Source organism: Saccoglossus kowalevskii, chromosome 21, assembly GCF_978046115.1.
Source record: "Saccoglossus kowalevskii chromosome 21, keSacKowa6.1, whole genome shotgun sequence".
Taxonomy (NCBI): Eukaryota; Metazoa; Hemichordata; class Enteropneusta; family Harrimaniidae; genus Saccoglossus; species Saccoglossus kowalevskii.
In genome coordinates this window covers 11708569-11736249 of record NC_140661.1, presented here as the reverse complement: position 1 = coordinate 11736249, position 27681 = coordinate 11708569, and the positions used below count along the sequence as shown (strand labels likewise).

General features: G+C 35.3%; 3 protein-coding genes across 3 annotated transcripts; 1 reads left to right on the top strand and 2 right to left on the bottom strand.

The window, feature by feature from the left end:
* The first annotated feature begins 454 nt into the window (after nt 1–454).
* LOC100368289 (uncharacterized) lies at nt 455–6375 on the top strand. Its single transcript, XM_002737066.3, has 10 exons — nt 455–662; nt 1372–1539; nt 2113–2297; nt 2503–2662; nt 2812–2905; nt 3324–3489; nt 4248–4392; nt 5057–5222; nt 5574–5758; nt 6233–6375. Exons 1-10 carry the CDS (start codon nt 455–457, stop codon nt 6262–6264), a joined length of 1509 nt encoding a protein of 502 aa, XP_002737112.3. The 3' UTR covers nt 6265–6375.
* Nucleotides 6376–10709: 4334 nt separating this feature from the next.
* LOC144356503 (proton-coupled folate transporter-like) lies at nt 10710–15827 on the bottom strand. The gene is made up of 4 exons (XM_085495025.1): nt 14870–15827; nt 11869–11952; nt 11021–11177; nt 10710–10782 (listed from the first exon to the last, which is right to left on the bottom strand). Exons 1-4 carry the CDS (start codon nt 15825–15827, stop codon nt 10710–10712), a joined length of 1272 nt encoding a protein of 423 aa, XP_085351151.1.
* Nucleotides 15828–20364: 4537 nt separating this feature from the next.
* LOC102807843 (lysosomal proton-coupled steroid conjugate and bile acid symporter SLC46A3-like) lies at nt 20365–25283 on the bottom strand. The gene is made up of 5 exons (XM_078011198.2): nt 24317–25283; nt 23537–23668; nt 22740–22823; nt 21033–21189; nt 20365–20554 (listed from the first exon to the last, which is right to left on the bottom strand). The coding sequence occupies exons 1-5, from the start codon at nt 25281–25283 to the stop codon at nt 20497–20499; spliced, it is 1398 nt and encodes a 465-aa protein (XP_077867324.1). The 3' UTR covers nt 20365–20496.
* Nucleotides 25284–27681: the final 2398 nt, after the last annotated feature.

Genomic DNA, 27681 nt, shown 5'->3' with positions numbered 1-27681 from the left:
TGTATTATTACAAGAGAGATAGTCGGGCATGACGATTGTTCATTAGTTTTATGGGCTGGTTTCCGATTACCACATGCTAATCGTCTATCGTTAAAAGTATTTTTAAATCTGTGATCTGAACAAGGATGCTTGCTGTGTTGCGGGACGCTGTGGACTATTGTAATCGACTAAGTGAGTAAAATGTTGACACGTCAAGAGCCGATAAAAAATATATTTTTTTTATATTTCAGTTATTTTATTCAGCTTTAATGTTTAGCTGAATGATATGTTATCAATTACAGTGTTACGCTTGCTCCTATGCTGATTTTTTGTGATTTTAACCCCTACGGAGAGAGTTACTTTAAAATGGGAGCAAGGCAGACCGATCACGGTATACGCAAAGAGAAGCCTGCGCGCCGCACAGATCAACTTCTGATCGTCTGTTTCATTTTTACAACTAAACTTTGATTTAAACATGGTACCGATCGCCTTTCTTTTAATTCTGCTTCCTTGCAGTGTTTACACTAATAGTGTCCATGCAAATTTAGATGACATGCGAGAAGAATACCCATGGGAATTCGACCCCCCACCAAGACCAGCAATACCAGACTTGGAAAGCCCTGATAAAAAAATCTACGAAGATGATGATGATGATTTAACTGAAGACCGCAGAGATGTTCATAGTAAGTTGATTTACACATAGTTCGATAGTGCAATTCACTAGGCCACAATCACGATAGTATCACATATTTAACCCGTGTTCTATTTTATTAATTGAATCCAATATTATGTACACTTTAAATACACGAAGTGTTAAACACTCTGCCGAAGAACTAAAACAGAGATATTCACAAACAAACATTTCATGTAATTATAATCATCTATGTTTTGTAATTTAGGTATCTTTCTGCCATCTCGTTCCTTACGTTTCCTTCCGAGAGATATGCTCTGTCCTGATTAAAGAAATATGCCACATTTGCATAGACTGTTAAGTACATGCAACCAATGTACAAACATGACCGTATTCACAACCCATATAATATATACGATGCTGAAAAATTGAAAACATAGCCCTACCTCAAAATTGTTATTTACACCCTTCTCATGTACCGTATACCATAGACGCACTAGTACAATATATCAGTATTTAAACTAAATGTACACTTACCAAGTCAAAAAAAAACTTCTTCGTTAACTTTCTTCTATATTTTCTATTTTGAATGCAGGACGAGATTTAGCCTAGCACGTGTTGTAAACTTTGCATAAATAAATCTTTAATTTTTTTTATAGATATATATAAGTTGCGAGTAGCAACAACTGAAAACGACAACCCCACATATATTGTAATATCTGCATCTTTACTAATTTTGTTATTACCCTCTTCACCCAAAGGAAGATCTATGTATGACTATGGAGAGGTTCTTCACAAGTCCATTCTATTCTATGAGGCGCAGAGATCAGGACCACTTCCTGCGGATAATCGTGTATCCTGGAGAGGTGATTCAGCTCTTTACGACTGTGGATTGTACGGCGAAAATTTGACTGGAGGTTACTACGATGGTAAGGGTAAAACCGTTTAAATCGTGTTTATATTAAATTTATCATAACAATTTATAAGTCGCATATGTTAACGTGTTTGAAGTAGTTTATTCTGTATTTTGAAATACTCGACACTATGGCAAATTATAAATATTAAAACGTCGCCCTGAAATTGCATTCTTAACATTATTAAATATTATTAATATCGCTTAGCAATTTAAAATTTTCAAAGTGTATATAACAGTTCTTTTGGGATTTAATCAATATAAGACAACATAAAATTACACTCCCAGTCTAGATAAGCTACATATTTTCCACATGTAGACAAGCATAACAATAACACATTGAAGAGATGTCTGTGACTAATGATAAATTCGTTCCAAAAGGGATGTCATTTATATTTATAACCTACATCATTTTTTAGCTTGGTTGGTAATTTTTTTTTAGTAAAATGGATATCGCCGAGGAATGAATTAGTATAGCTTTAAAAAGTGGTTCTAGCGCTTACCGGTGAATGTGTGAATTTGTGCATTTTCAGGCTTAGATAAAAACTTATTTGGATGATCTTTTTTTTTTTTTTTTTTTTTTGCACAGCCGGTGATCATGTTAAGTTTGGTTTTCCAATGGCGTACACAACCACAGTTTTGACATGGGGATTACTGCGTTACAAAGATGCATATGAAGCCGCTGGCGAGCTGGATAACATGTACAGCACAATCAAATGGGCTACTGATTATTTTATAAAAGCTCATCCTTCTCCAAATGAACTGTACATGCAGGTAAATCCAGTTGGAACCAACGGTACTGGTGCATACATGAACACTGTATTCCAGTTCACAGGGAATACAATTCACTCGAAATGTTATTAGTTCAATATATTGCTCTAAATATAAGTTAGTCACTTTGTACTTCTATGTATATCATAATAGGATTGGATTTGGTAGAGGTTGTCTTATTTACCCTTTACATTATTAATGTATTTAGGTCGGAGACGGAGCCATCGATCACTCATACTGGATCCGACCCGAGGACATGGAAATGCCACGCCCGCCTTCCGTCGTCAACCCTTCAAACCCTGGTTCAGATGTTGCTGGCGAGACAGCGGCTGCATTGGCGGCTGCATCTATGGTATTCCAGGGAGTAGGTACTAAAAATATTTAATGATATTTATACAATAAAACCAATTACGTAGTATATATTTCGTAAAGGTTAATCTGTGCAGCATTGGTATATCGTCTTTGATGTATGTTTAGCAATATGTATGTATGATTCTCGGGTGTTTCTTCTCTACAGATGATGCTTATTCAACAGAGTTACTGACACATGCTACCGATCTTTATAAGTTGGCTAACAATTATCCTGGTATATACTCATCCGAATACTATACGTAAGTACCGAGTGTACTTTCCTTGACAATTTCAAGAATTGTTATTAATATCAATGAGAACAGTGAGGAAGTTTCTTCGGTATCTGCACGTTTTTTTGTCAATATGGGAATCCTGAATGTTGAATCCTGAAATACTAGGTGCCAAAATAACACGCAATAATGAAATTATCTATCAACAATTGCGTGACCATGTTTTTGCAAATAAAATATTTGTTCATCTGTGGATTATTTACATCAAGTGATGTTCAGCGGAATCAAATACTCCCAATCCTTCTTAAAGTGTATTTTATTTGCTTGAATGCGTGAGTGTTGCCTAATAAATTGCCTGTAGTCAAGCCCTGTCAAACTAAGCTATAACACTGTTTCGGGGCATTTCATATTATTAATAGTTGTCACCTATTTTTTACACTTCACACAGCTCGAAGAGTTATGGGGATGAACTGGCCTGGGCTGCAGCCTGGATATTTTATGCTACTGGGGATCTCGCGTGGAAAGCAGAAGCCGAGAGCATGCATACAACATACATCGATTCAGAGGGGGTCCCATGGTCATTTTCCTGGGGAACAAAGAATGCCGGCGTCAATGTGAGTTATACAAAACATATTTTTGTATACATATTGTGTTGGTATTAGGTTACATGGACAATACAGTTTATTGAAACGCATAGTATTACAAATTACGTGCTATTGTTGTCCAGGTCCATAATTTATCTACGCCAGTTTACATCAAGACTTGTTAACATGTTAATTCCTAATTTGAAACACCTCCGTCACTGTTTAATGTGTGGTTTCTTGGTGAATATTCTGGTATTGAAGAGTCTAACCAACATCGGAGTTCCTATAAATTGATAACGTCTGGGAACGTAATATTACAGCTCTACAAACGCGCACCTGTTTTATTCTGTGTATATCCGGCGTAATTTAAAGTGAAACAATTGATACATCCCATTTTACTTATATGTGAGACAGCTTCATTTACGACATGAATTAATTTCAGTACAAATAATAGTGTAGACCATTATTATAATTGAGTAGTCAATGTGGATGATAATCTTTTAAAATTTGTAGAAAGAGAGACAATCTTTACAATCGGCGTGTATAAAGAGTAAAACACGCACACTATTTCTAAGTGAAATTATTGTACAAGATTTACACGAAACCATAATATTGATAACATTTAATATTTACACCGATAAGTCACATGTGTTATTAGCACAATTGCCATTAAGAATGTTAAAAGTTCTGTTATATCAATTAATTCTATCATGAACCATGGTAATTGCAACGGCATTATTTCAGTATTTGGTGTCATTAATTCAAATTTGATCATATTCCATTGACAGCTGCTCATGTTCGAAATTACTCGAAATTCTACCTATGCCAAGAAGTTGAAAAAATTCCTCAATGGTTGGTTACCAGAGAATGACTTCCCGCACACTCCTTTAGGTCTTGCTTTCCGTAGCGACTGGGGTCCGTTGCGATTCGCAGGTAATACTCGGATTTACATCTCTGTTTCAAAGTGCCGACTCCTGGCAAATTACGTACCATTCCTTGGCACGAGGCTTTAATCTTATACTCGAAAACGTTGTTGATTAATTAATTATCACACATTTTTCCATTTAAAAATAAAACCTTAATTAACATTTTTTTACTCCTGGACATGAAAATTGTATAACTCTTATCGTAGTATCTTGTCGCACAGCCTGAATTTTGTCACAGACTATCAGGATTATGATTTCTGATCTACATCACAAATGTCACCAGGAAACAAAACACGTGATCAATAATCAATATTACAATTATTTGCATTCAGTAGAGGAAACTATGGATTCGTGTATAACGTCTTGGTTGTGTTAGTTTAAACACTTTACGTGAAATGTGTTCTCTCACAATTTTCATATGGAAGAAAATATTGTTATAGATAGTTTAGTGAAAAAAACACAATATGTGTATTTTATGGTACATGTTTCCCCAAAGTTATGCCAATTAATAAATTACCAATACTACCCAAGTGTCACGTAAACATTTTCCATAAAGTTCTGCATTGGTTAATCAATGTTTTCAATGTAAACTAATCTGACATTCTACAATAGTTTTTTTTGATATCAAGTAGTTGGTATCAGTTATTAAAGATGCATATTTTATATTTCAGCGGCCACTGCCATGTTATCTCTGTTCGCAGCTGACAGCGGCATACGAGCTATCAGATACAAGGACTGGGGAAAGCAACAAATAGACTACATGCTTGGCGACAGTGGTAGAAGTTTTGTTGTCGGGTTTGGAGTTAACCCTCCCCAATCCCCCCACCACAGGGCAAGGTAATGAACAGATTTTGTAGATGTGAAGCCTAAACTACACCACTACTCTCTTTTCTAAAATACATTTGCATAGTAGAAATAACGTCATCCCATTGACAACCAAATTCACGGGGAATTTACACAGTCGAGTACAAGTTATGGTAATTGCATGCAACCAAGAAGTGAAATCGGGAGATTAAAAAAATGAGTATATCCTACTGCACGTGTGGCACCATCGTCTTCATCGAAACTTAGACAAAATCGCTTTTAGAACTTTGGCAAAGTTGAATTGATAGACTAGGCTATGAGACTGTCAAAACAATAGTTTGTAAGATCTGACACATTATCGTATGTTGACTGTTGTTTCATCAGTTCATGTACGGAGGTAAAGTGTGGGAGTGTTGCTCTCAACTCAGCCGATGTGAACCCTAATGTGCTGCAAGGAGCGCTGGTTGGTGGGCCTGACATTCAAGATAACTACATTGATAACAGAAAAGATTATGTTAAGAATGAAGTAGCGTGTGATTACAACGCCGCTTTTCAATCAGCCGTAGCAGGTACGTTATCACAATATTATTGACGAAACATGGGTAGTAGTCGTTAGGAATTTAGAATTAAAAGTATCCGTTTATTAGGATATGTATTTGGGTAAATACCGTTCAAAACCAAGGCATTTTAGTTCTGGATTAATTATCCTGCTTTGCATATTCGTATTTATGCATGGTGTATCAATACTTATTTAAAGGGCGGTGCCCGTTCTGATCGATTTTGGACTCATAGCAGCGTATACAACGCGTGCGAAATACACTGTTTGTTTACATGAAAATAGAACGCGCATTGCGCGATGACCGCCACCCTACAAATATTAAAGCGCGGTGGTCGTCGCGCAGCGCGTGTTCGAATTTCATGTAAATAAACAATGCATTTTACACGCGTTGTTTACGTCGCTATGAGTCTCATATCGAACAGGACGCGGCGCGACGACTGCCGCCTTTAACATTTATATCATCTTGCTTGTTATTCCATTTCAGCTCTGTTGCACATGGAACTACCGGTGGTGTAACACGTATTGGGACCCATTCCAAATACTACATAAATGATCACATCGAGGTGTCATAATATAATTTTAAAGTAAATTAAAAATAAACGACTTATAGTCTAGATTAGTGATGCACGTCTTTGACTCTGTTCAGTATTTACTCACGTAGAACAGAAAACGAATACGATCACAATATTTGCATTTCCTGTATGGTCATGAACATTGTAAGAGGTAACAAATGAAGATTGTTTTATCGCCCCCAGGAAGCATGGTCCTGTCATCCATATCAATATTTTGCTACGTGAGACCATCGATGGTTTAAATACACATTTGGTGGTATAACCACAAATGACAGTAATGGATTCGACAGATTCTAAGGCATGCTCTGAACATGTTTATTTAAGTGCGCCCTCTACCGACGCACAAATCCAGGTTCGTTTCCAAAGGAAATGAAGCTAATATCGCTATTATCAGCAAATATCGCCCTTCAGCCCGCAAAAAAACGACAAACCCAGCCCACGTCAATAGGAGCGGGCCCCTTACCGAATTTCTGGATCCGCCAGTGTTATTAGGCTTTTCGGGTGTCATGTAGGTCTGGGCGATTTATTTCTTTTTAAATTTGAAATTAAATAAAAAAAATAGCGAAATGGAGGTGTTAACGCGAAATCCCCTGTAACCGCAAAATCACCCAGACTGGACGTTTTTGCCGCGCCCTCTGTGGTGAAAGCAGGAACTAGTGTGTTTTCAAACTAGTTTTATGTTAGTGAGCAGAATGACAGGCAAGAACGTTATCCAATCAAAGTAATTTGACCTTTAAACTATATCTAGTTAACCTTTGTACCTGAAGACTTCACTTTTCTTCAAGTTTCTCGATCGTCAATCATAACAAACGAATTACTATTTATAACGTTCCGTACAAATTATTCTAATGGAGAGAAGTAGCATGCGTGTAGCTTTATCTCGCCTGGGGTACAGTGAAGCGCGATCTGCACAGAAGACCTACAATGTTCACCCCCACTCCTTTTCTGTATCCGTTCAGTGATGACACTGCATATCATGAATAAATAATAGCAACAGATTTGCTGCAAATAAGACCAGTCTGTGGTGATTTCGCGTTCACCCCCACCTTTCCCAAAACTATTTTTCCAATTGTTTCACAGCTAGGCCAGTTTAGGTGTCATGCTCACAACATACTTTTAGAGGGTCTATGGTACTCACTCACACAGTGAACACTAGCTTACTCACTAGTCGTAGTGACCGTTGCTGGGGTTTTTTACAAAATATGTTACCGGACATTGAAGTTGGTGACAAGAAAAGCTACTTTCACTGGTCTGCTTGATATAACATTTCATTGAAGACCAAGTCCAATTACAATAGTTATGCCTACCTAAATATATTTTGAGTTGACTAAACGTGTTTGGATTGAAGTTGGCGATACACGCAGCTATGGGTCTCCGTTAACGGGAGATAGATAGATCACAGTCATTACCTCGTTAAATACGATCGGTCAAGTTTACAGGCTTGACAAAAATCATCCAGGCGATCGGTATCATAACCCTTGACACGGTCATCTTGAAAAGAAAGTCCGCACATGCACACTACTGACAACCCAACAGAGACGTCATCTCAAACAAATACGCATGCCCAGTAAACTTATTATTGTGATCTATCGATTCCCTTGTTATTAATTTCCATTTGTAGCTAAGTTTAACGGATTAAAACATTTTGAATTGATAACATGCGGACAGTTTCCGAGTTGGTTTAAGAAAGAAATGGACGAAGCTTTCCTACCCTGTTTATATTTAATATATGCGTTCTTTTACTAAAGTGTTTAAATTACACATACAGACAACTGATTAAGAAACCTATAGTTGTCAGCCGGTGAAAATGCCCGGACGTCCGCCCCTGAGAATAAGGATTTCAACGTACATATGACAGTAACACATATTTACACACAAACATTGGACAATATGTATAGTGGTACAGAAGGGGTGTAAACGAAAAACAATGTCCAAAAGAATGAAATATGTACGTCAAGGGTCTGACCAAGACGTGACATCAGGTGATTGAAAATAAAAAATACCCGAAGTATTTTGAAACATTATTTCATATCACCTGAATGTTATGTTTTTGTAAGGAAACCTTTGATTCACTTATAGATGATTGAGCAAGTATTTATTGGTCATTTTTTAAACTTAAAATCGGTTGAAAATTAGGAGAATTTCAGTAGACGTTTTCTCAAAATACATTAACACAACTCTATAAGATGCCTCTCCCCTCAAGAACTGACTCAACTCTATGCGCAGTTTATAAGAGACCTGATAATATCTGCTTCGCCGATTTTTCCACATTGTTCACATTTTGAAGCTCCAAGGTTGTTGGAACCTGGATATATTTTTTTTAAGAGAGCCTGATGTTACTCATTTGTTTTATTTTGCTGGTAAAAAAAACTAATCTGTGTATGCAGTTGTCAAAAACACCAGAATTTGTAAATTTAAGGTTTTTGTTAAAGGGATTGACAATACAGAAAGTTACATTGCAAAGAAGAAATGGGAAGTTACACTAACCAAACCATTGAAGACTTCTTATTTCTGTTCATAGTATAAGATGACTCAATAAAGTGTTTAAACTGCAAAAGACGTTTCATTTAAAAACTTGACTTAGCAGCATGGGAGACAGTGATCATCAGGAGTCATATTGAAATACAGTATAGTAACCAGGTTAGGATTGTTTGAAAAATTAATATCTATTTCGTCTACTATAAAAGTTCTTTTCTAAAACAATCCAAATATACACGCACATTTGATCTGTCGGGTCATCCTCAATGTTTAAACTACTTTTACGTCATGGCAAGTATGGTTAAAGAGGGATTTTCACAGTTGTTAGCAACTTATGTCACGAAGCTCAATGTCATGTTGTTTTCATTCTAGCAGCCTACACGTCTTTGCAGTGTTCAAGCTCCGTACTCAGTTAGGGTCATTGCTCGTGTTTTTCCAGGTTGACTCTCACCTTTCACCTGCTAAACATGGAAGGTCGCTCTCGGACACCCACAAAAAACTAGTGGTTCGGCAACTCTCTACAATTCCTCCGTCTCGTCATGTTCACCACGTAATGTTGTGTCAGTCAATCCCCAGAGCAAAGTAAATGACCAGAAAGTAGGCACATCTTTCTGAACACACCACCATACATGCAGCCTACTAATGGAGCTATCATTGTTCAAACACATATACTGTGGATGGATTCATCCCACAACTACCAGTATATCGACAGAATCGATTAAGTGAATCTAGAACTGAAGGATAATTCTAAGTGGCACTGTCCATTTAAGGAACCGACTGAATAAGAGATATAACCGATATCTGAGACACCTATAACCAGATAACTACATCTGTATTCGACTTTTTATAATCACTCTCAAGAACATCTAATACGATGTCCATATTTAACCCTAAAACCATTACTTCAAATTTAACAATCTTCTCTATCAAACACCATTTTTACACAGAATTATTTGTTCATGATTATAAATTATGGAGTTCGATACTGCAACTATGTCCAAGACAAAGCTACCTAATTTCAAGTTGAGTCGAAGCGTATATACAAGGCAGAATAATATTAATTCAGAATTTTAGTTACACCAAATATGCCTAGGTTACTTGTATCCCAGTTATCATTTTATTGTGGTCATAAACAGGAATTGCCGCACACCAGCTCAAAGAATGAACACGGTACGAATATGTCAAAGTATGGGAATTTATTGATATATTTTTGACCTTGTTTACAATGAAAATTCTTATGATTTTGCCCCTGTTTGTATTTGAATAAATGTGAAGACACACACTTACGTTTTTTCTTTGTACAATTTTTTTTTAAAACATGTTGTTTCGGGCGGATGGATACACACATAGAAATAAAGCATCAATCCTAGGTTTGCACTGTGTCCGACAAGGTATAAATTCTTTGTCCGTTTTATATCATGAATTCATTTCAAACTGGAAGGCAAGAAATGGTTATATTACTAGATCCACTGTTGATCTTATAATAAGGTAATTATTTTATTCAGATTGTTGTTATTCCAAACATTGCATTTTGGTTCCTTGGTGCAAGGTCTAGATCCGGCATCATCACCAGATAGAACCCTTTGCCAGTAAATCTCGATCTTAGGATTGATTTACAAGCAGACTATATGAAAATAAATACGGAAAACAAACATTAAACAGGGGGTTAAAGCCATGACACTCAGCTTGAATAATCATAAGGGTGTGCGTTGTACGCTCACTGAACTCCTGATACCACTACTCAAATGACAACATTCCATGGCGGACTTCCAATATTAAAGTAATAATATTTTCGACTTGATGTGACAGTTGATGTGTATGGACTCAATCAATCCAAATAATATTTTCTTTAGATGCCTTTATTTGCTATTACATTCATCACTTTATCGCTAATTAGATTTTACAATTTATTCAATTTATTATATTATCTTCAATTCTTAAATTTTCCGACTTGATCCTTTGAACATCTTGTCTGTGCGTTAACCTGAAAATGAAATATCTCATACTTATCATATAATTATCCCATAATATGTGAACAATGTACTACCATGGTTATCTTTTCTTTTGTGCATGTTGTGAAATCACGACATTTATGACACACTTTTTTGTCATTTAAAGTTCACATTATTTTGCCGTTGCTAAAAGGCGCGATTAAAAGATGAATCATATCCACGCACATAACAATAATATATTCACTTTGATGCAGCTGTAATCAAACTCACCCTGTTAGCATCATGTTGATAACGGCAATGGCAGCCAACACTAGAAAAACGAACCCACTGAAGAAATCCAATGTCGCTGCATAAATAGCGTTAAATGTAACATGCCCTAGGAAACCGGCAATACTTTCTGTACATCCAACGCAAGAAAATAAAACACCTGAAAACAGAATTAATTTTAACTTAAGAGCGGAAGACTGTTAAGACCCATAAGTTAAACTTGCATGCATGGTTTCGCAATTTTCGAACCATATGAATAATGCGTTGATTCAGCCAATCATACTATAGGATGTAATGACTAGTTTATATGATATGTTGAACAGTTGAAAACTACATTGGGAAGACGAGTAACGAGGACTTGGATAAATTAGGAGTTAGCATATGTTAACAGACTGGCGAAATGTGTCGGTACTTATATTTATCATATGACATTGGGCTAGAATTAATAAAAGTGCTTCACTTGTTGCAGAAAATGTTAGTGCGTAACCGAAAATCATTATTTGCTTTTAAAAGAAGTGTTTTGAATCTGACAAGCGAGTTAGCAGAATTAGTAAGAAGTCTAAAAAAATGTGGTTGCGAACAGCCTGTTCTGAATGCGTACTTTTTCGTTGAAAGTGTACTATATTGTAAAACTCAAAGAGCGACTGACTATATTCGCACTGCAATACTAAGCTTAATCATTGGTTCGTTGTGTTATTCATTCTGTCTACATTGTTCCCTTTTTAACATAGTTGTAAATATGATAATAGTTAAAAACTACATATACTTGGAATCTCCTGAAGAACTGAAAAAGTGAGTTGTTTTTATTTCCTAACGTTGATTGATTCAAGCTTTATCCAAATAAATGTTACCTTGTTCATTGGGTTCCACTATCATGGAAAGCCTTGAACGCATCACAGGAAGAGCTAGTATTGACAAAGAAGCCACAAAAGGAACTGTCAAGAAAATGTCAATATTGTAACATCATTTTCTGAGAATACATAATTGATACCATCACATTGAACTTTATTCAAGAATAAACGATCTTTTCTGCATTATTATTATTATTGTAAATATGCAATTGCTTTTAAATGGTCCATTGTATATCCGTACTATTTATTATGTAATGTAATGACAATGTAAAACAATAAGAAGTGTAACTATTTTACGTGTAGAACCAGTGAATCAAACCCATCAATTTTACAAAATTATCTCAAAGTTAACCTCTGGTGACCTTGCCCTTTGTTACATAATATTATTTCATTTATCGTTTTTTTCAATATGAATATGCATTGTCATAATTAATTTTGAATACAAAGAAATATTAGGGTCGAAACAGCAGTAACAAATCAGTTTACCAAAAGTCCTGGATTGATGTAATTATCTTACAAACACATTGGTGCCTAATTTGAACTGATGAAATAGTAAATATACTCTTCAGTCTGAACTGTGTCTACACTATTAAATACTGTCACACATGTCATCAAATTTATTCCATTTACCACCTCGAGCTTTGATACATGCATAGTAATGAGATGATGTTGATTGATGAACTAAGACTGTATATAGGTCAAATATTGTGTTACTACAAAGATTACAACTCACATATTTTACATATTCCATGAGAAAACAACTGATGTTTTAGTTTTGGGGAACAATTTGAGAACGCTTTAACTGAATAACAAAGTATGCTGACAATATTTGAATAGTTTCTTTCTGTACAATATCATGAATAAGATTGTAATCATCACATGCATAATTATATATTAAATCTTCACAGAAATAATCATCCAGAAGTTTGATGTCTTTGAAGTGTGTTTCAAATTGCTAGTAGTATTATAAAAGCTCTATAATTGTGTTCTAATAGCTGAGACAAAGCTTTGTGAGTTTGTATTTGCAAAGATTATTTACCCTGACAAGGAAATGTTTCGTTAAAACAACCATTCCATTGCCATGTGAACTGTATGTCAAATACAGAATACATATTTTTGAGTGCATTTTTTCTTTCCAAATGTTGATGCAACATTTTTCCTGTTATATATTTTTATTTTGATAATTTTGAAATAAACAGACCTAATTTTCTACTGACTTCAAATTTTTATCAAACGTTTGGTATTGGAAGGTTTATAAGGAGTGCTTATATCGATTGTCTGATATAATGTTTTCTGTTAAGATAGTTTGTGTATTTTATTGGTGTGTTTGCAAATGTGTATTAGACTTTGCAACAATTCTCTCCATGAGTTGACATTGAAACCCAATCTAGTATTCCCATGGGATTCGGGGGATACATATTATTACAAGATAAATGATTTACTTCATTTAACTTACACATCAATGCATATTCCCACTGGGACCTTCTAATGTGTATCACTAGTAATCAGTAAAGTAAAAACAGTCAACATTTTTGTTTTACTACTACTTTCTCAATTTGTTTGGATGATCTGTCGTTTGAACTAAGGGACGATTTTATACTGATGAATTAGGTTACCAAGTTTGATACAGTTTGTAATATAATTAGTAACGTCATTGTTGATACATTAACAATTATTAATAATAACAACGAGAACAACAACGACAACAGACAATTTTCCCTTAATACACCTTTCCCTTTCATCTTCGATGATACGGGCAAGGTAAAAATGATTGATTTGTGTACTTTTAGTAAACAGCACCGCCACAGTATTGGAAGTCCAAATTAACTACAATGACATCGGGAATATTATAAAAAAATTGCTCCTATTATTGAAACCGCTCCAGTTAATGTGGACATTGACCAAATTCCCAACCTCAAAACCGTCAATATTAGCAAATCCTTGACTGATAAATCCCATAGTTAATGACGGAAGTAGTGACACTAAAAACGGTGTTAAGCATTGACAGGAGAAAAAATCCTAGACAATTCCCGGTGAAGTCAACCCCCCCTCCTCTCAGCTGCATTTAGAAAAAACTATATCGACAAATGCAATATTATTATTCGCGGTATTAAATATGATGCCGATATCACGGCCAGATTTAGTGATATTTCAAACACTAGGTAAAGATAATCTCGATTGATAATATGCTGTTTACTAGCATACAATTATCGAAACCACGTGGTGAACTACCTGACCCACAGGACAGAATATACATTTTATAAACAGAGGAAAACTACTAAAAGACACAGATATTATCCATGAACATTTAGTAATGTTAGTTTTTAAAGTGACAATATTTTATTTAATCTTTATTTCAACTGTATAACCTTGGGAATTAATATGTAAATGATTTTGAATCCTTGTCAAATTACAATGTGCAGCAAAGATTCTGACACAAGCTTTTTGAGATTGACAGGATCATTATGATGTATTCTCCCCTTTTGTTGTATTATATTGTGTTTCTGTATCCATATTTAACATACAAAATATCTAATTATGGAATGAAGCTGTATTTTTAATTAGTTGGTTGACAGGTACCCTCATATAGTGTTGCCTTGAATATTTTCAACCTGTGTAATATTACAGATTTACAGTTAAAGCTGTAAGGTAAACATATTCAAATTGCTTTGATTAGTTAATATGCGTTTATTAAGACGGTGTGATGATTCTAATGTGTTTACCAAAAAAACAATGAGAGGAAAAATATTTAAACATTGCCGCTTTAGTAATACATTTCAATGTTGAAAAAACTCACCCATAAACATCATGGAGTCGTTGACTGCAAAGGCAGACAATAATAAACTCGACGCGAATGAGATAAAGCTTACGTACATCATTCCAAAATCAGAGAGACATTTTGACAACAACTTAGCACCTAGTAACATACCTGCGTTGTAATAAAACAAAATCGGATCTCAGATGAATGAATGAATGAATGAATGAATGAATGAATGAATACCTGCACTGTGTAGAACATTCATAGCTGCACTAAAGTAGCCTATCATTACAGAAGACCAACGAAACGGGTAGTCCATACAATAGAGAACGTACAGGCCAACGCATCCATTCTGGGTCAGGATTTGGAAGAATATTATTGCTAGAAGAATAACCACTTGTTGACGTAAACCAGATCGTTCCTTCTTCAATAAAAGTGCGACGCCTTTGATGTTGTCAAACGTTAAGATGGAAGTATTGCTCATGTTCTGATGAACTTCCACACTTTCTTGAACAAAGAATACTGCATAGAAAATAGCAGCGGATAAGACGAAGAACTGTAGCCAGAAGGCAGCATGGTAGCCGTATAACTGTATGACATAACCTGCACAGAGCTGTGCCGCACCGATTGCTAAGTAAATGACCACCTCCATTATAACCATTCTAAGTGTTCTTTGTTGTTTCGTTGTGATGTCGGCGATGTATGAACAGCAAGCCGATATCTCGGTTGTGAAATCACCTCCAAGTCCTTGTAACAGCGCGCCGAAAAAGAGCGTCCATATAGGAAGATGCAGATATATGACGATAAGGTAATTCAGGCTATTTAAAGCAGCGCCAACAGGCGGTAACATTAAAGGAATCTTTCTTCCAGCTTTATCACTATACGCACCGAGTATTGTTGCGACAAACATACCTATGAATTGAGTTGTTGCTGTGAGATACAAAGTCCATATCGTCGCTTGTTTTTGTATTTCATTTTCCTTGTTGTACTCCAGAGAGCTGTTGTTGGTGTAACAGGTTCCGTTGGTGTTGTATTCCTCCGCGGTTCGTGATCGGATGTATTGTGGACGTGCTATTGCCAAAACCCCCATTCCAAACATGAACAACAGCGCAATTGGTTCTACTGTGACAATCGGCCATTTTCGAACGTGTGATCTCAGTGGTTGTGTCTGATCGTCATCGTCGTCGTCTAAGAAATTCATGACACTTGTATAAACAACTGCGCTGCAAAATTGAAAGTAGTAAATTCATATAGTATATAATATTTAGCTAGCTAATAAATAGCTATTTAAAATAGATAGACCTTTTGCGCTGCAACAGTAATCATAATTAGTTCTGTCGGAATTTGAAATTTGGGTTTTGAAAGATGAAAAGAAAAAGACGGAAAAGTAGGTAGTAATGGCCCATGATATATTTTCACTGGAAACATAACCTGGACACAATTTCCCAAAATGTATTAGTATTGGCCTGAGAGACCAATTACACCTTTAGGATAGATATATGGCAGTATTTTTTAGGGTCTAACAATATCTAAGGGCGGTCATTTTAGCTCTATTTATAGTTATTTATTCTTCTTAGTTATTTATTCTGACATATATAGGGTTTTAGTTTTGATGGAATAAATTATCACCCTGGTCTATATTTTTTCCGGCAGGTTATCCGGCAATAAATATACAACAATGTAATGCAATGTCCTCTTAAATTTCATACAACAATCACCTGTACATCACTGGATACTTATTTTGACAAGATGTGAGAAACAGAATCTCCCGATTTATCAAAACTGTGCTGGCTGGCTAGCGTAGATTTTACATTGATTGTCGTTGCTTATTAGACTGACACATCGGTAACGGTTTGATGCATTTTCGCATTCAAACATTTATAAAACTATCATGATTTATATTTCAGTCAGTTTGACAGTGGTTGTCATGACATATACTGATAAAGGTTAATGACAAGACCAGATGGCGAGCTGGTCGAAATCAACCAAAAACATCTTATGACTCTGCAGTTTTTAAGATACAAGACAGTAGCTGTAATTCTAAACCAATGTTGTTTGCGATTTTAAACTAAGGTAGTATCTTGGTGGAATGTTAGTGCGAGATTATTACCCCATCAATATTAGTTAGTGTTGACAATGTATAGAAATGTTTTCTCTAGATAGCTTGACGAGTAATTAATTGATTATGATGTGTAAAACTTTCATGTGATTGGTTGTTTGTTGGAAGGCAAGGCCTTGGAGTCTCTTATACTGATTGTAATTGGTTAAGGGGTGACAAGAAATAAAGATGGATTTAATGCTGTCTCGGGTGAAAACCAGGGACTTGGCAGAGAATCGTTTTGGGAACATGAACGAAGCTTGTGTGTGTCTTTTGTTAGCCTAGCGTGGAAACGACCGAATCCCGGTTACCTAAGTGAAAGGTTTTTATCCATCAAAAAGACCTATCACAAAACAATAAAATCGACAAATCTTTATATTGACTATTTTCTGAAAATGAGAAACAAATATTCTCTGACATGAATCCTCAAAAGCTGTTATGAATTATGTTCTTTAAAAAGTCCAATAAACAACAACCCAGGCGATTATAATATAATGGATCATATCATGAATCTAATTCGTTACATATTATGTATTTGAAAAATGGTTAATTTGATAATTGTTTTTGCTAAATTAAGAGCAATGCATAATTTGTATTTTGTATGTATTCGTTCAATACTTTGGTGAAGGTAATGGTTGCGTGATATAAATATCATTACAAAACTGTCTCGAGTGGAGTCGTTGTTCCAAGGTATTTTAGAACATGTCGCACTCTTACGCTCAAATCAGAATCCAAATTTAGTCAAATGCACAACAATAGTTTAATCCTGCTTTTTTGACGTCTCATCTAAATCGACACTGACTAGAATCTAGAAAAAATTGCATTGACGACAGGTACTGTACATGAGTACTAGCAACGTTCTGTTTACTCCTGGAGTTGTATAATACTGATAACACGCCTGCAAGAAATCATGATCCGTTTCTCTCATACGAACAGTCTGTTGATTTGTTAGTGGAGTAGCAAGCTGATATTTGGATTGAAGTTTCCTTTATGAACATAATCAGGGTGAATGGAAGTTGTAGCAAGTTAATGAATCAAAACTTTCCAAAAATATAATTTGAAAATATAATTTGATCGTCATTCATTCAAAAATTTTCAATTGTAATACACTGATTATAAAATTATATTTGTAATCATGACGCCAGTGACCGATATCAGCATGACAATGAATAAAGAATCAACATACAATTGTCGAGAGAAGATGCTTGGTTGACTAAATTTATGTTTTTGGACAGTATAATTAGAGCTTGAATGTTGCATCAATTATGCACGTTACTGACTATATTTCACAGAAATACGGGAGATAAGTCCCCATTGAATATAATTCAAATGCCATTCTTTTATAAATGGTAACAAACTCAATTCAATATGAATAAAAATAAATGTTTTATTCGCTTTGTCACCAAACTAAATTTCTAGATATGACATGTACCGTATACATAAAATCAAACAAACCTGAAATGAGCACTGTGTATTTGTACGAGGATTAGCCTGGCTTCACAAAGTATTGTTCAGATGCATGCTAGTTAACATAATACACTGATTTAATAAATAAATATTCGTGGAGATAGTCAGTTCTATTTTTACATAAATATCCCTAAAACGTCATGACGCAGTTTTGCATACATATTAAGGAGGATAAAAATAAATGACAAAAATTCGTCCTAGTATATGAATGATACCACGGAACAAATGTACATGGCTTCTAAAAAAAATATCACAGTGGACCATATAAATCAAATAAAAAAACAAACACCATTGCTTCACCAAGATGCATAAACTGATTTTATAAATTTGTGGAGATAAAGACATCTATTTCCACACAAATACATAAATGGTTCATGTCATGTCTACACGATATGGTCACATGCGTATAAAAATAATTCGTTGCAGTATGTGGGTAGTATTACGAAAAAACTGTACATGGTTTTTAAAAATATTACAGAGACATCTCATTTACATAGCGTGGTTTCAGATTTTCAACTCATTTTCTAAGTCACTTACACAAATGTAGTTTCTGACTAATATATTGTTCTAAATAACTATGAGTGCAATAAATAACGTACTCACAGGTGAATCTGGGTGTAGAGAGTATTTTTTACTGTATTGGTCTGGTGATTTAGGTGACTGCCTTGTGATGGCTCTAAATAATCCCTGCATTTGATGTACCAGTAACATTTTTTTTTAAATGTTGGTGATCGAAATGATAAACTATAGAAAATGCCCGGATGTTTCTGACCTGTTCTATATAATAAAACAAATCACTCTTCTTTTATTTTACGTATTAAATTCAATTAAATACTTTTTCATAAGATGAATAGATGAAACCTCTGGTCATATATTATTAAATTATGATTTATTTGTAGGTTAAGATATTGATTACACTATATGAATAAGTGATGTAATTTCATTATTAAGTCAGGGAAATGTTTGACAGTATATGTCTCATACACCAAAAAAGCATCATGTCATGGTACAAATCAGCATTTTTGAATATATAATATAATATAAGACATATGATCTGATACAAACCATGTGTTTACTAATTTGGGTCATTAATATTTATATTATAATTTGGAGTTTTACAGAAAAAGTATAATAATCAATGCAGTTCGTGGCTATTTTAGTTTTCGACATTTGTTATGCAAAAAAACACAGTATTTTCACAATTAAAATCACTTTCGTTCCTATGAATGTTGGTGATGTGCTACGTCCCCTAATTTATTATTATCTATGATCACGGGCGTTGTTCTTCTTATAGATTGAGGAACTGTGTGTGTGTATTACTCACCCGGGATTTCTGGAACTATATTGTATTTTATTCCATCTACGTTTTAATTCCCGATTTAATCAACTATTGCCGTGTTTTTATGTTAGTTGTCTGTTCCGGGGGTCATTCTCTCTTCTTGTTTCACGGTGCAAACAGTTCAAGTGTTGGACATAGACGCTATGTATTTGTTCAGCTGTCATATTTATAACGCACATCATCAAAGTCTTGACTTCTAACTTCATTATCATCTTTCACATATTGTCAAAGACTTTAGTCTCCATCGGACGTATTTCGAAACTGGAGTTATGTTTGGTTTCCGTCTGTCTGTTTATGCTTGCGTGCGGCCATTTATTCGAACATGCCTTTATTCAGACTATACAATTCTATGTCCTCATACGTTAATTCTGCCAAATACTAACGGGGACTTTGTCATTGAGATACTCATCCTCATTTACCATTTAACTAATGTGTTCCATGAACACTGGTCACTATACATTATTATTGACACATACTAAGCTCACATAGCTTTACCGTGAAGTAATAGCGGACAATAGATGGCGCCGTTCACCAACATTGTAGAGAATTTAGATCATTCAAAATGTTAATTGATTACCAATTATAGACAAATATACTTGTTATGCAAACAATGCACAACAATGTTGCTATATGGATCATTATGTATATTTTGTAATATCCATTAATATATTATCTAGACTATTGTGACAAGTATGATTGGTTGGCAGGGGTAATGTTTACATATTCCGGGCACATTGTACCTCCACTAACACGCCAGTACTACATGACAATCTTTTAATACATTATGTCGCCTAGTAGTTGAAAAAAGTTACTTTGTATTGAAAAGATCGATACTTTCGTTTTGCTTCCTTTATTTGATATTGCATTCATTGCTTACGTTACAAAGCCTTGCATGACCTAAATACATTTTTAGAAACTCATAAAAACCTTCTTCCAAGTACCAGTGTCTGTTGTATGTTTTTCAGTTTATGGTATTATCGGCTTTTCCGAATTGCTCCTCAGAACATCTTGTCTGTGCGTGAACCTGAAAAAAATATATTCCCTGTTTAATATATATAATGTGATGCAAATACTGACCAATCATGTATATGTCAATACGATTATCATATGCTTTGTTTACTCTGTATGTCCTGAGACTGTTATTAAACCACCAAATAAAATTGATGCCACATGAGACATGATGTATTGAGTACGTACCATCACCGATGCTCATAGCATATTTGACTGAAATAATTATTATTCTATTATTGAATTGCTTCACAATACACCATTCGTATAATTTATGCCCTCTAGCAACAGCGCACCCTGTGACGTAATTATTCATAGCGCTTACAATATTGTGATCTGCGGTCGACTTTCACTGATAAATGTTTGTGGAAGATTTGACCGTACAGCCTAGCAGAGTTATTAAATAAAGGTCATAAGATATAGTCGGTAGAGGGCGCAACCGATTGAAATTGATAGTAATATATACAATTTAATGTAGCTGTAGTCCCACTCACCCTGTTAGCATCATGTTGATAACATCAATGGCTGCCAACACTATAAAAATGAATCCACTGAAGAACCCCAGTGTTACTGCATAAATAGCATTGAAAGTAACAGGCGCAACAAAGTTGGCAATACTTCCGGTGCATCCAAGGCAAGCAAATAGAATACCTGAAAATAGAAATAAATTGTGTTCTGACAATAACGAGTTGCGATACTGATCCACAACGAAGACAATAACATTGCTTTGCAAATATGTACAGCACAGTACTAGGAATATTTTATATAAATTCAAAAAGCTAAATTGTACAATCTTGCTTTTGCCCATGAATGATTTAATGCCTGTCACGTGAAATTAAAAACACCATTTGCAAAATATCTATTTATTTAACGATGGCGCAGATTTATGGGATGCTGTGTGTTGTCTTTCGGATGTAGTGCATGATCGAATCCCATCTTTGCTAATATTGTCCAGTATTTGAGAAACAAAATATAAAAGTGACAACTCGCAACCTAAATGTAGACGAGGCACAAAACCTATTTGTGTGAAGCGTTACGTATACAAGATTGTTGTGGTTTATTAATCGTAATATACCTAAAACGTTGTGCATTTACGGGAATGAGCGAATGATCTGATCGAGGTATCACATTGCGTCTACAAGTGTTATTTTTGTTGTTGGATGGATAGCAAACTTTCACTTACAGACGTCATCATTGGTTTCCGTATTTCTCGAAATTGTTGTTTATCGCACTGTGTCCGTCACATCACTTTGCAATCAAATATGTATTTGTATGTAAGTTTAGTAATGCAGACATATAAAAACGTTCAAACAACTATTTAGACTTGGCCGAATCTGGCCGGTAATGTGAGGGCGCTTAGTACACTGATGGCAAGTCTGTTGAGATTTCGCGGTCACATGACTTTCGCGTTCACTCCACGTTTACGCAATTTATATTTATTTTGTCAAGAATTTTCAATCGGAATCGCAACAGACTGCAAGCAAGTCTAACAACTTTTTTATAAATGGAATAATGCATCACTTGTAAGGAAAGTAATAATTCCGTTTGTTGAACTGGACCGCCTGATTGCACGAGTTCAGTATGCCACGTGAAAGGTTAACTAGTTAAGTGAACGGAATAAACTAATTGAGTTCGATAAGTGAGTTAACACGTACGAACATTGATGCAAAACTATTACATTTTTGAAGATAGGATTGTGTACGTATTGTTGTTTGATACACCACACCGGTTTGTATATTTTTAAAGCTTATTCAAAGTGTTTACCGTTTTGTATGAAATTGTTGCACAAACTTCCTATTTATATTAGCTAATTTAGTCTGTCTCAGATTGGAATCGATACTTTGAATGATTATTTATGAGTAATTAACAAAATTATCGCAGAATACAGTATTCTTCTAAATTTACTCAGAAGTGTTGAGTTTGATAGTAAGCGTTTTTTTTCACTTTCTTTTCAAACAAAGACACTATTTTATTGTAAATTTCAACTATAGTACATACGATGTAGGAGGCTCACATTCTTTTAAAACAAACAAAGACACTATTTTATTGTAGGAGGTTGAATGTGATCTTCAACGTGAAATGTAAGTCTCAACAACCAAGGTCACATTTTGATATAACTATAGCACTGCTATGGGATTCCCGTTTTCGTTCTCTAATTGTGCTATATTCTGAACGACTACGCCGCTCTACTCAAACGTTACCTTGTTCTGTAGAATCCACTATCCTGGAAAGTCTTGATCGTATAACAGGGATAGTCAATGACGACAAAGCAGCCACGACTGGAACTGTCAGGAAAATTTATGAAAATAAATATTAGCATTATTTGCACGAATGCATTGTTCTTATAAGGCGCGCCCTCTGGTGACGACTTATTTCCATGACGTAGAATGTGTACGGGATATTGTTCATATCATCGATATCATGTTGAACTTCGACCGCCCGTCAATACAAAATGTAGGACTTTACTTTCAGATCGGAATTCGGTGTTGTTGGGGTGATCAGTAGGTTATACAAGTCCAACCTACATAATGATTAGAGTAATATTATCGCAATAGTGAACGTTTTTCAAATCTGTATTATCTAGCTTTTTTTACACAAAAAATAAATAATAATAAAACTTCAAAATGTATTTTGATGGTCACAGACAATTGGAGAATCAGTTTCTGTATACCCTAGAACAACATTTAAACGTCACAAGAGTATGTGTTGGGAACACAGACTAATCAGCGCTTGTCACAGTACGATGATATATTATTTTATAACATAATATATAGATATATGTATATATAATTTTACGTGCTGATTCAAACATCTACAAACTTGAAAAAATATATCGCCCATGACCTCACTCCACAAATGTCACTTAATTAATTGTCGGCTTTGACAAAGGGATAATTAGCATCATAATTGAAAATAAAGTCAAGGTCATAACACTCAATCAGAAATTTTGTTCGTGATATGATAAAGCCCCTCCCTCTGTTGGTGGTATAATACTTACCCATAAACATCATGATATCGTTGAATGCAAATGCAGACAATAACAAACTCGACGTGTACGATATGGAACTTACATAAATCATACCAAAATCAGATAGACATCTTGGCAACAGCTTACCACCTAATAACACGCCTGCATTGTGGAAAAAATACTCCGTTGTGATATTAATTTAAACAAATGTAATGTTTGGGTTTTTTTTTTTTCTCTAGTATTATGACAAAAACCCTCACCAATTATCGCCCACGACGTTAAAATTATTGCAAATTTGGCGAGAAAACCATAGTACATATGAAATCGTCGAAACATCCGTTGTTTTATCTTGTTGAATATTCAATTTGCTGCACTTAGTGAATCACTTGCCGCTAAATATGCACATTCCCCAGGATAAATCTTTAAGTTAAGCAAATATTCTCCTTCGTCTATAGCCCCTAATTCAATCAATAATAATAATAATAATAGAAAGAAAGTTTTTTTTCTTATCATTTCAATACGCATATCTTGGGTCGCGCCATCTATTGTCGAAGCGCCTCAGTGACGTCACAATCACGTGACTGGGTTGTTTGGTATTACATGTTGGGTTAGTATAACATATTAAATGATACAAATGTGAACAATGTCAGTTGACAGATATGTTTACACTGTACTCGTTTTTAAGTCAAATTAGAACTAATATTAATATCCACGTTGTGAGCGCAGTCTCTTACACCCATTTACGTCACAGAAGCGTTTCGCCACTAGAGGGCGTAAATTACATGAGCAGTGTGACGATATATTGATTACCTGGACCACGTAGAGCCACCCTAGCGGCACTGAAATAACCAATCATTACAGAAGACCAACAGAACGGATAATCCATACAATACAGCACGTAAAGACCATTGCACCCAGTCTGGGACAAGATTTGGAAGAATAATACTACTATAAGAATAACCAATTGTAGACGCAGTCCTGATCGTTTATTCTTGAACAAAAGTGCGATCTGTTTGAAGTGGTCAAACGTCAATATGGATGTATTACTTGTATCTTCAACTTTCAAACTTTCTCTTACAAAAAACACGGCGTAGAAAAATGCAGCGGATGAGACGGAGATGTGTAGCCAGAAGGCAGCCTGGTAGCCGTATATATGTATGGCATAACCAGCACAAAGTTGTGCTCCACCGAATGCAAACGAATAGACAATTTCCAGTACAATCATTCTAAAAGTTCTTTGTTGTTTAGTTGTGATATCAGAAATGTATGAACAACAAGTCGCCATCTCAGTTGTGTGTTCACCTCCAAGTCCCTGTAACACAGCGCCGAAGAAAAGAGTCCATAACGGTAAATGCAGGTATATGACGATAAGGTAATTCAGGCCATTTAAAGCAGCGCCAACAGGCGGTAACATTAAAGGAATCTTTCTTCCAGCTTTATCACTATACGCACCGAGTATGGTTGCAACAAACATCGCTATGAATTGAGATGTTGCTGTGAAGTACAAAGTCCACATCGTCGCTTGTTTTTGGATTTGTTCTTGCATTATGTACTCCGAAGAGCTTATGTTGGCGTAACATGTTCCGTTGGTGGTGTCCAACCCACTCACTTCGTAATCCTCCGCGATGCGCGATCGAATGTATTGTGGGAATGATGTTATGTAAACACCTTTTCCAAACATAAACAACAACACTATTGGTTCTACCGTGACGATCGGCCATTTTCGAACTGGATGGGATATCAGTGGTGTACTCTCATCGTCGTCTGAAGAATACATAATAGTGCTGTGAACGACTGCGCTGCAAAATTTAACAAATCCACACAATAAGCAAAATTAAAACGCCATCAACCATTCAACATATTACTACAATATCTGTCGACAATACAATGTCAACAGTTGTCAAATTTGTCTTCACACGGTGTGGACACAGACGCTCAGAAGGTTTCTTAGATAATAAAAAGGGCCTAAAGTAAGGTCGATATACTTAATCAATCGCCGATACATTCGCCGACCACTCTATAATAACACTAGGTGGGAAAGGAAATTTACCATGACATAGAAATTGTCCGAAAATAACTCGAGCATGCGCAGTTTCCAAACATGTACACGCGTACTGCCCCGTCTTACAATTCGAATATCTAGGCCCAGTACAAATTCACAGACGGCGACCGCACGTGTTTTTAACGTTTTATCAAAATTTTGAAATTGAATTTTCCTGAAAAATAAAAATTAGGCTAGTAGTATGCAACATAATTAAATTAAAAAAAATATGAATGACAAATTTATAATTTTTTTTATGGCAGCAAATTTTCGAATTTCATGTAAACAATGTATTTTACACACGTTGTATACGTCGCTATGAGTCCCATATCGAACGCGGCGCGACGACCACCAAGCTGCCCTTTAATATAATACATTATGTCAATATGGAAATAAAAAAGGGTTGAAGAAACATGTACAAGTATTGCTTTATAAAACATAATTGATTGTGAATAGAAGACGAAATAAAAATAAAATGAAATAAATAAATAATAAAGTGTGCTGCTTGTTATTGGTTTGAATCGTGAATTAGTAGGAATTGTCCTTTGTAATATTTGTCCTCTAATAATAAAATTCGTTTTCAGCAGAAAATACAAAAAATAAGTCCTGTATAACTTTATTTGTTGTTCACAGTAGGCTAGCTTTCTGAAATTATTTTCTACAAGTGTAAGTATGTATTGCCTTCGTGATATTCACCTCTTCATGCTGCATTATTTTAGTGCAAATATTCATTCCATTTTGTTTTTTACAAATTTCATATTTTGAATTATGTTCCATTTTGAAGTCGGTCATTTGTGAACTTTTAATATTTCATCAGTGTTTTGGAGTAGGGCTTAGCGTATAAATCACAAGCTGGATTTGACTAAAACTCTGATTGAACTAATCATGAATCAAGCTAGAACAGGCATGGCTGCAAGTCAGCTCTCCCAAATTAAAGCTATAACTATTCACAAATTTAATAGATTAAAGGACGGAAGACTTCAGTCTTCAGATATGCCATTTGGAGGTGTACAGTTGGTTGTGTGTGTCGATTTCAGACAGTTGGGCTCCTGTTCCCAACAATAAGTTTGGTGACAATGCTTTTGAAATATGCAGGATATACATCGTTAAACAGAGGTGGATTTAATAGAACATATAAACGAAGTGGCCGAAAGAGTTGCATCTAGCAATTTGATGAATCGTTTGTAAAAAATCACTAACTCCGGGCAAAAATTGTGTTATTTTATATAGCCTCAACTACGATGTTGACAAACAAAATTCTGATTGTGTGTTAAAGGACGATGGGGGCGCCGCGCTCTGCATGGTCGACATCTGTGTTGATAAACATTGATTTTCCCACAATCCAATTCCCTCGTCCAATGGGAATCACAAATATGAGGTTTGACCTGAGCACGACTTGCACTCATTCTCCCCCCCCCCCCGATGACTTCCGATGAACACCTTAAAAATACCTAATTAAAGCTCGGTAACGTCTCAGTTTGTAGTCTTGAAACAGTCAAAATCAAAATCTTTGTTTATACGAGACCCATATATATCGGGCATGGATGGCACAACAACTACCGTACTTTAAGTATGTGTAAGTTAGGTTCTCTGGTCAGCAAATTGACAAAAGACACTAGTTGTATAGCTGTACTGCATAGTTCAAATCTTCATTCTGTTAAAAGAAAGGTAAAACAAAAACTTGATGACATGGTTGCCATTGTACTGGACACCAGCTCGTACTGATGGAGCTAATTTGCAGGGAAAACGAACAATATCACTTGACAAACAGATCAAGGGAACTTTTTCAATAGAATCCTGATCACTTCTCGTTTTGATTCCTTTATAGACTGCACATTTTTTTCCTGTTGCACTGTCAACAAGATGTCGTAATTTCACAGGAAGCAAAGTCTGCAACAGATTGTTGAATGCGTCATTTATGACAAGATTGGCAGTTTTCGTTGTCTTCAAGATCCACTTTCCTAACATAAGATTTTTTCCCCTCAGCAAGTTTTTTAATACACCTATAAACAAGCTTATGAGTGTTTGGTAGTAATATCTGATTAATTTGTTGATTGCCTTTATTAAGGTTTAATGGAAACGTGCAGGCCTGCAGCAAGTAGTGGTGTTCAGCAATAATTCCAAGCTCATTCAA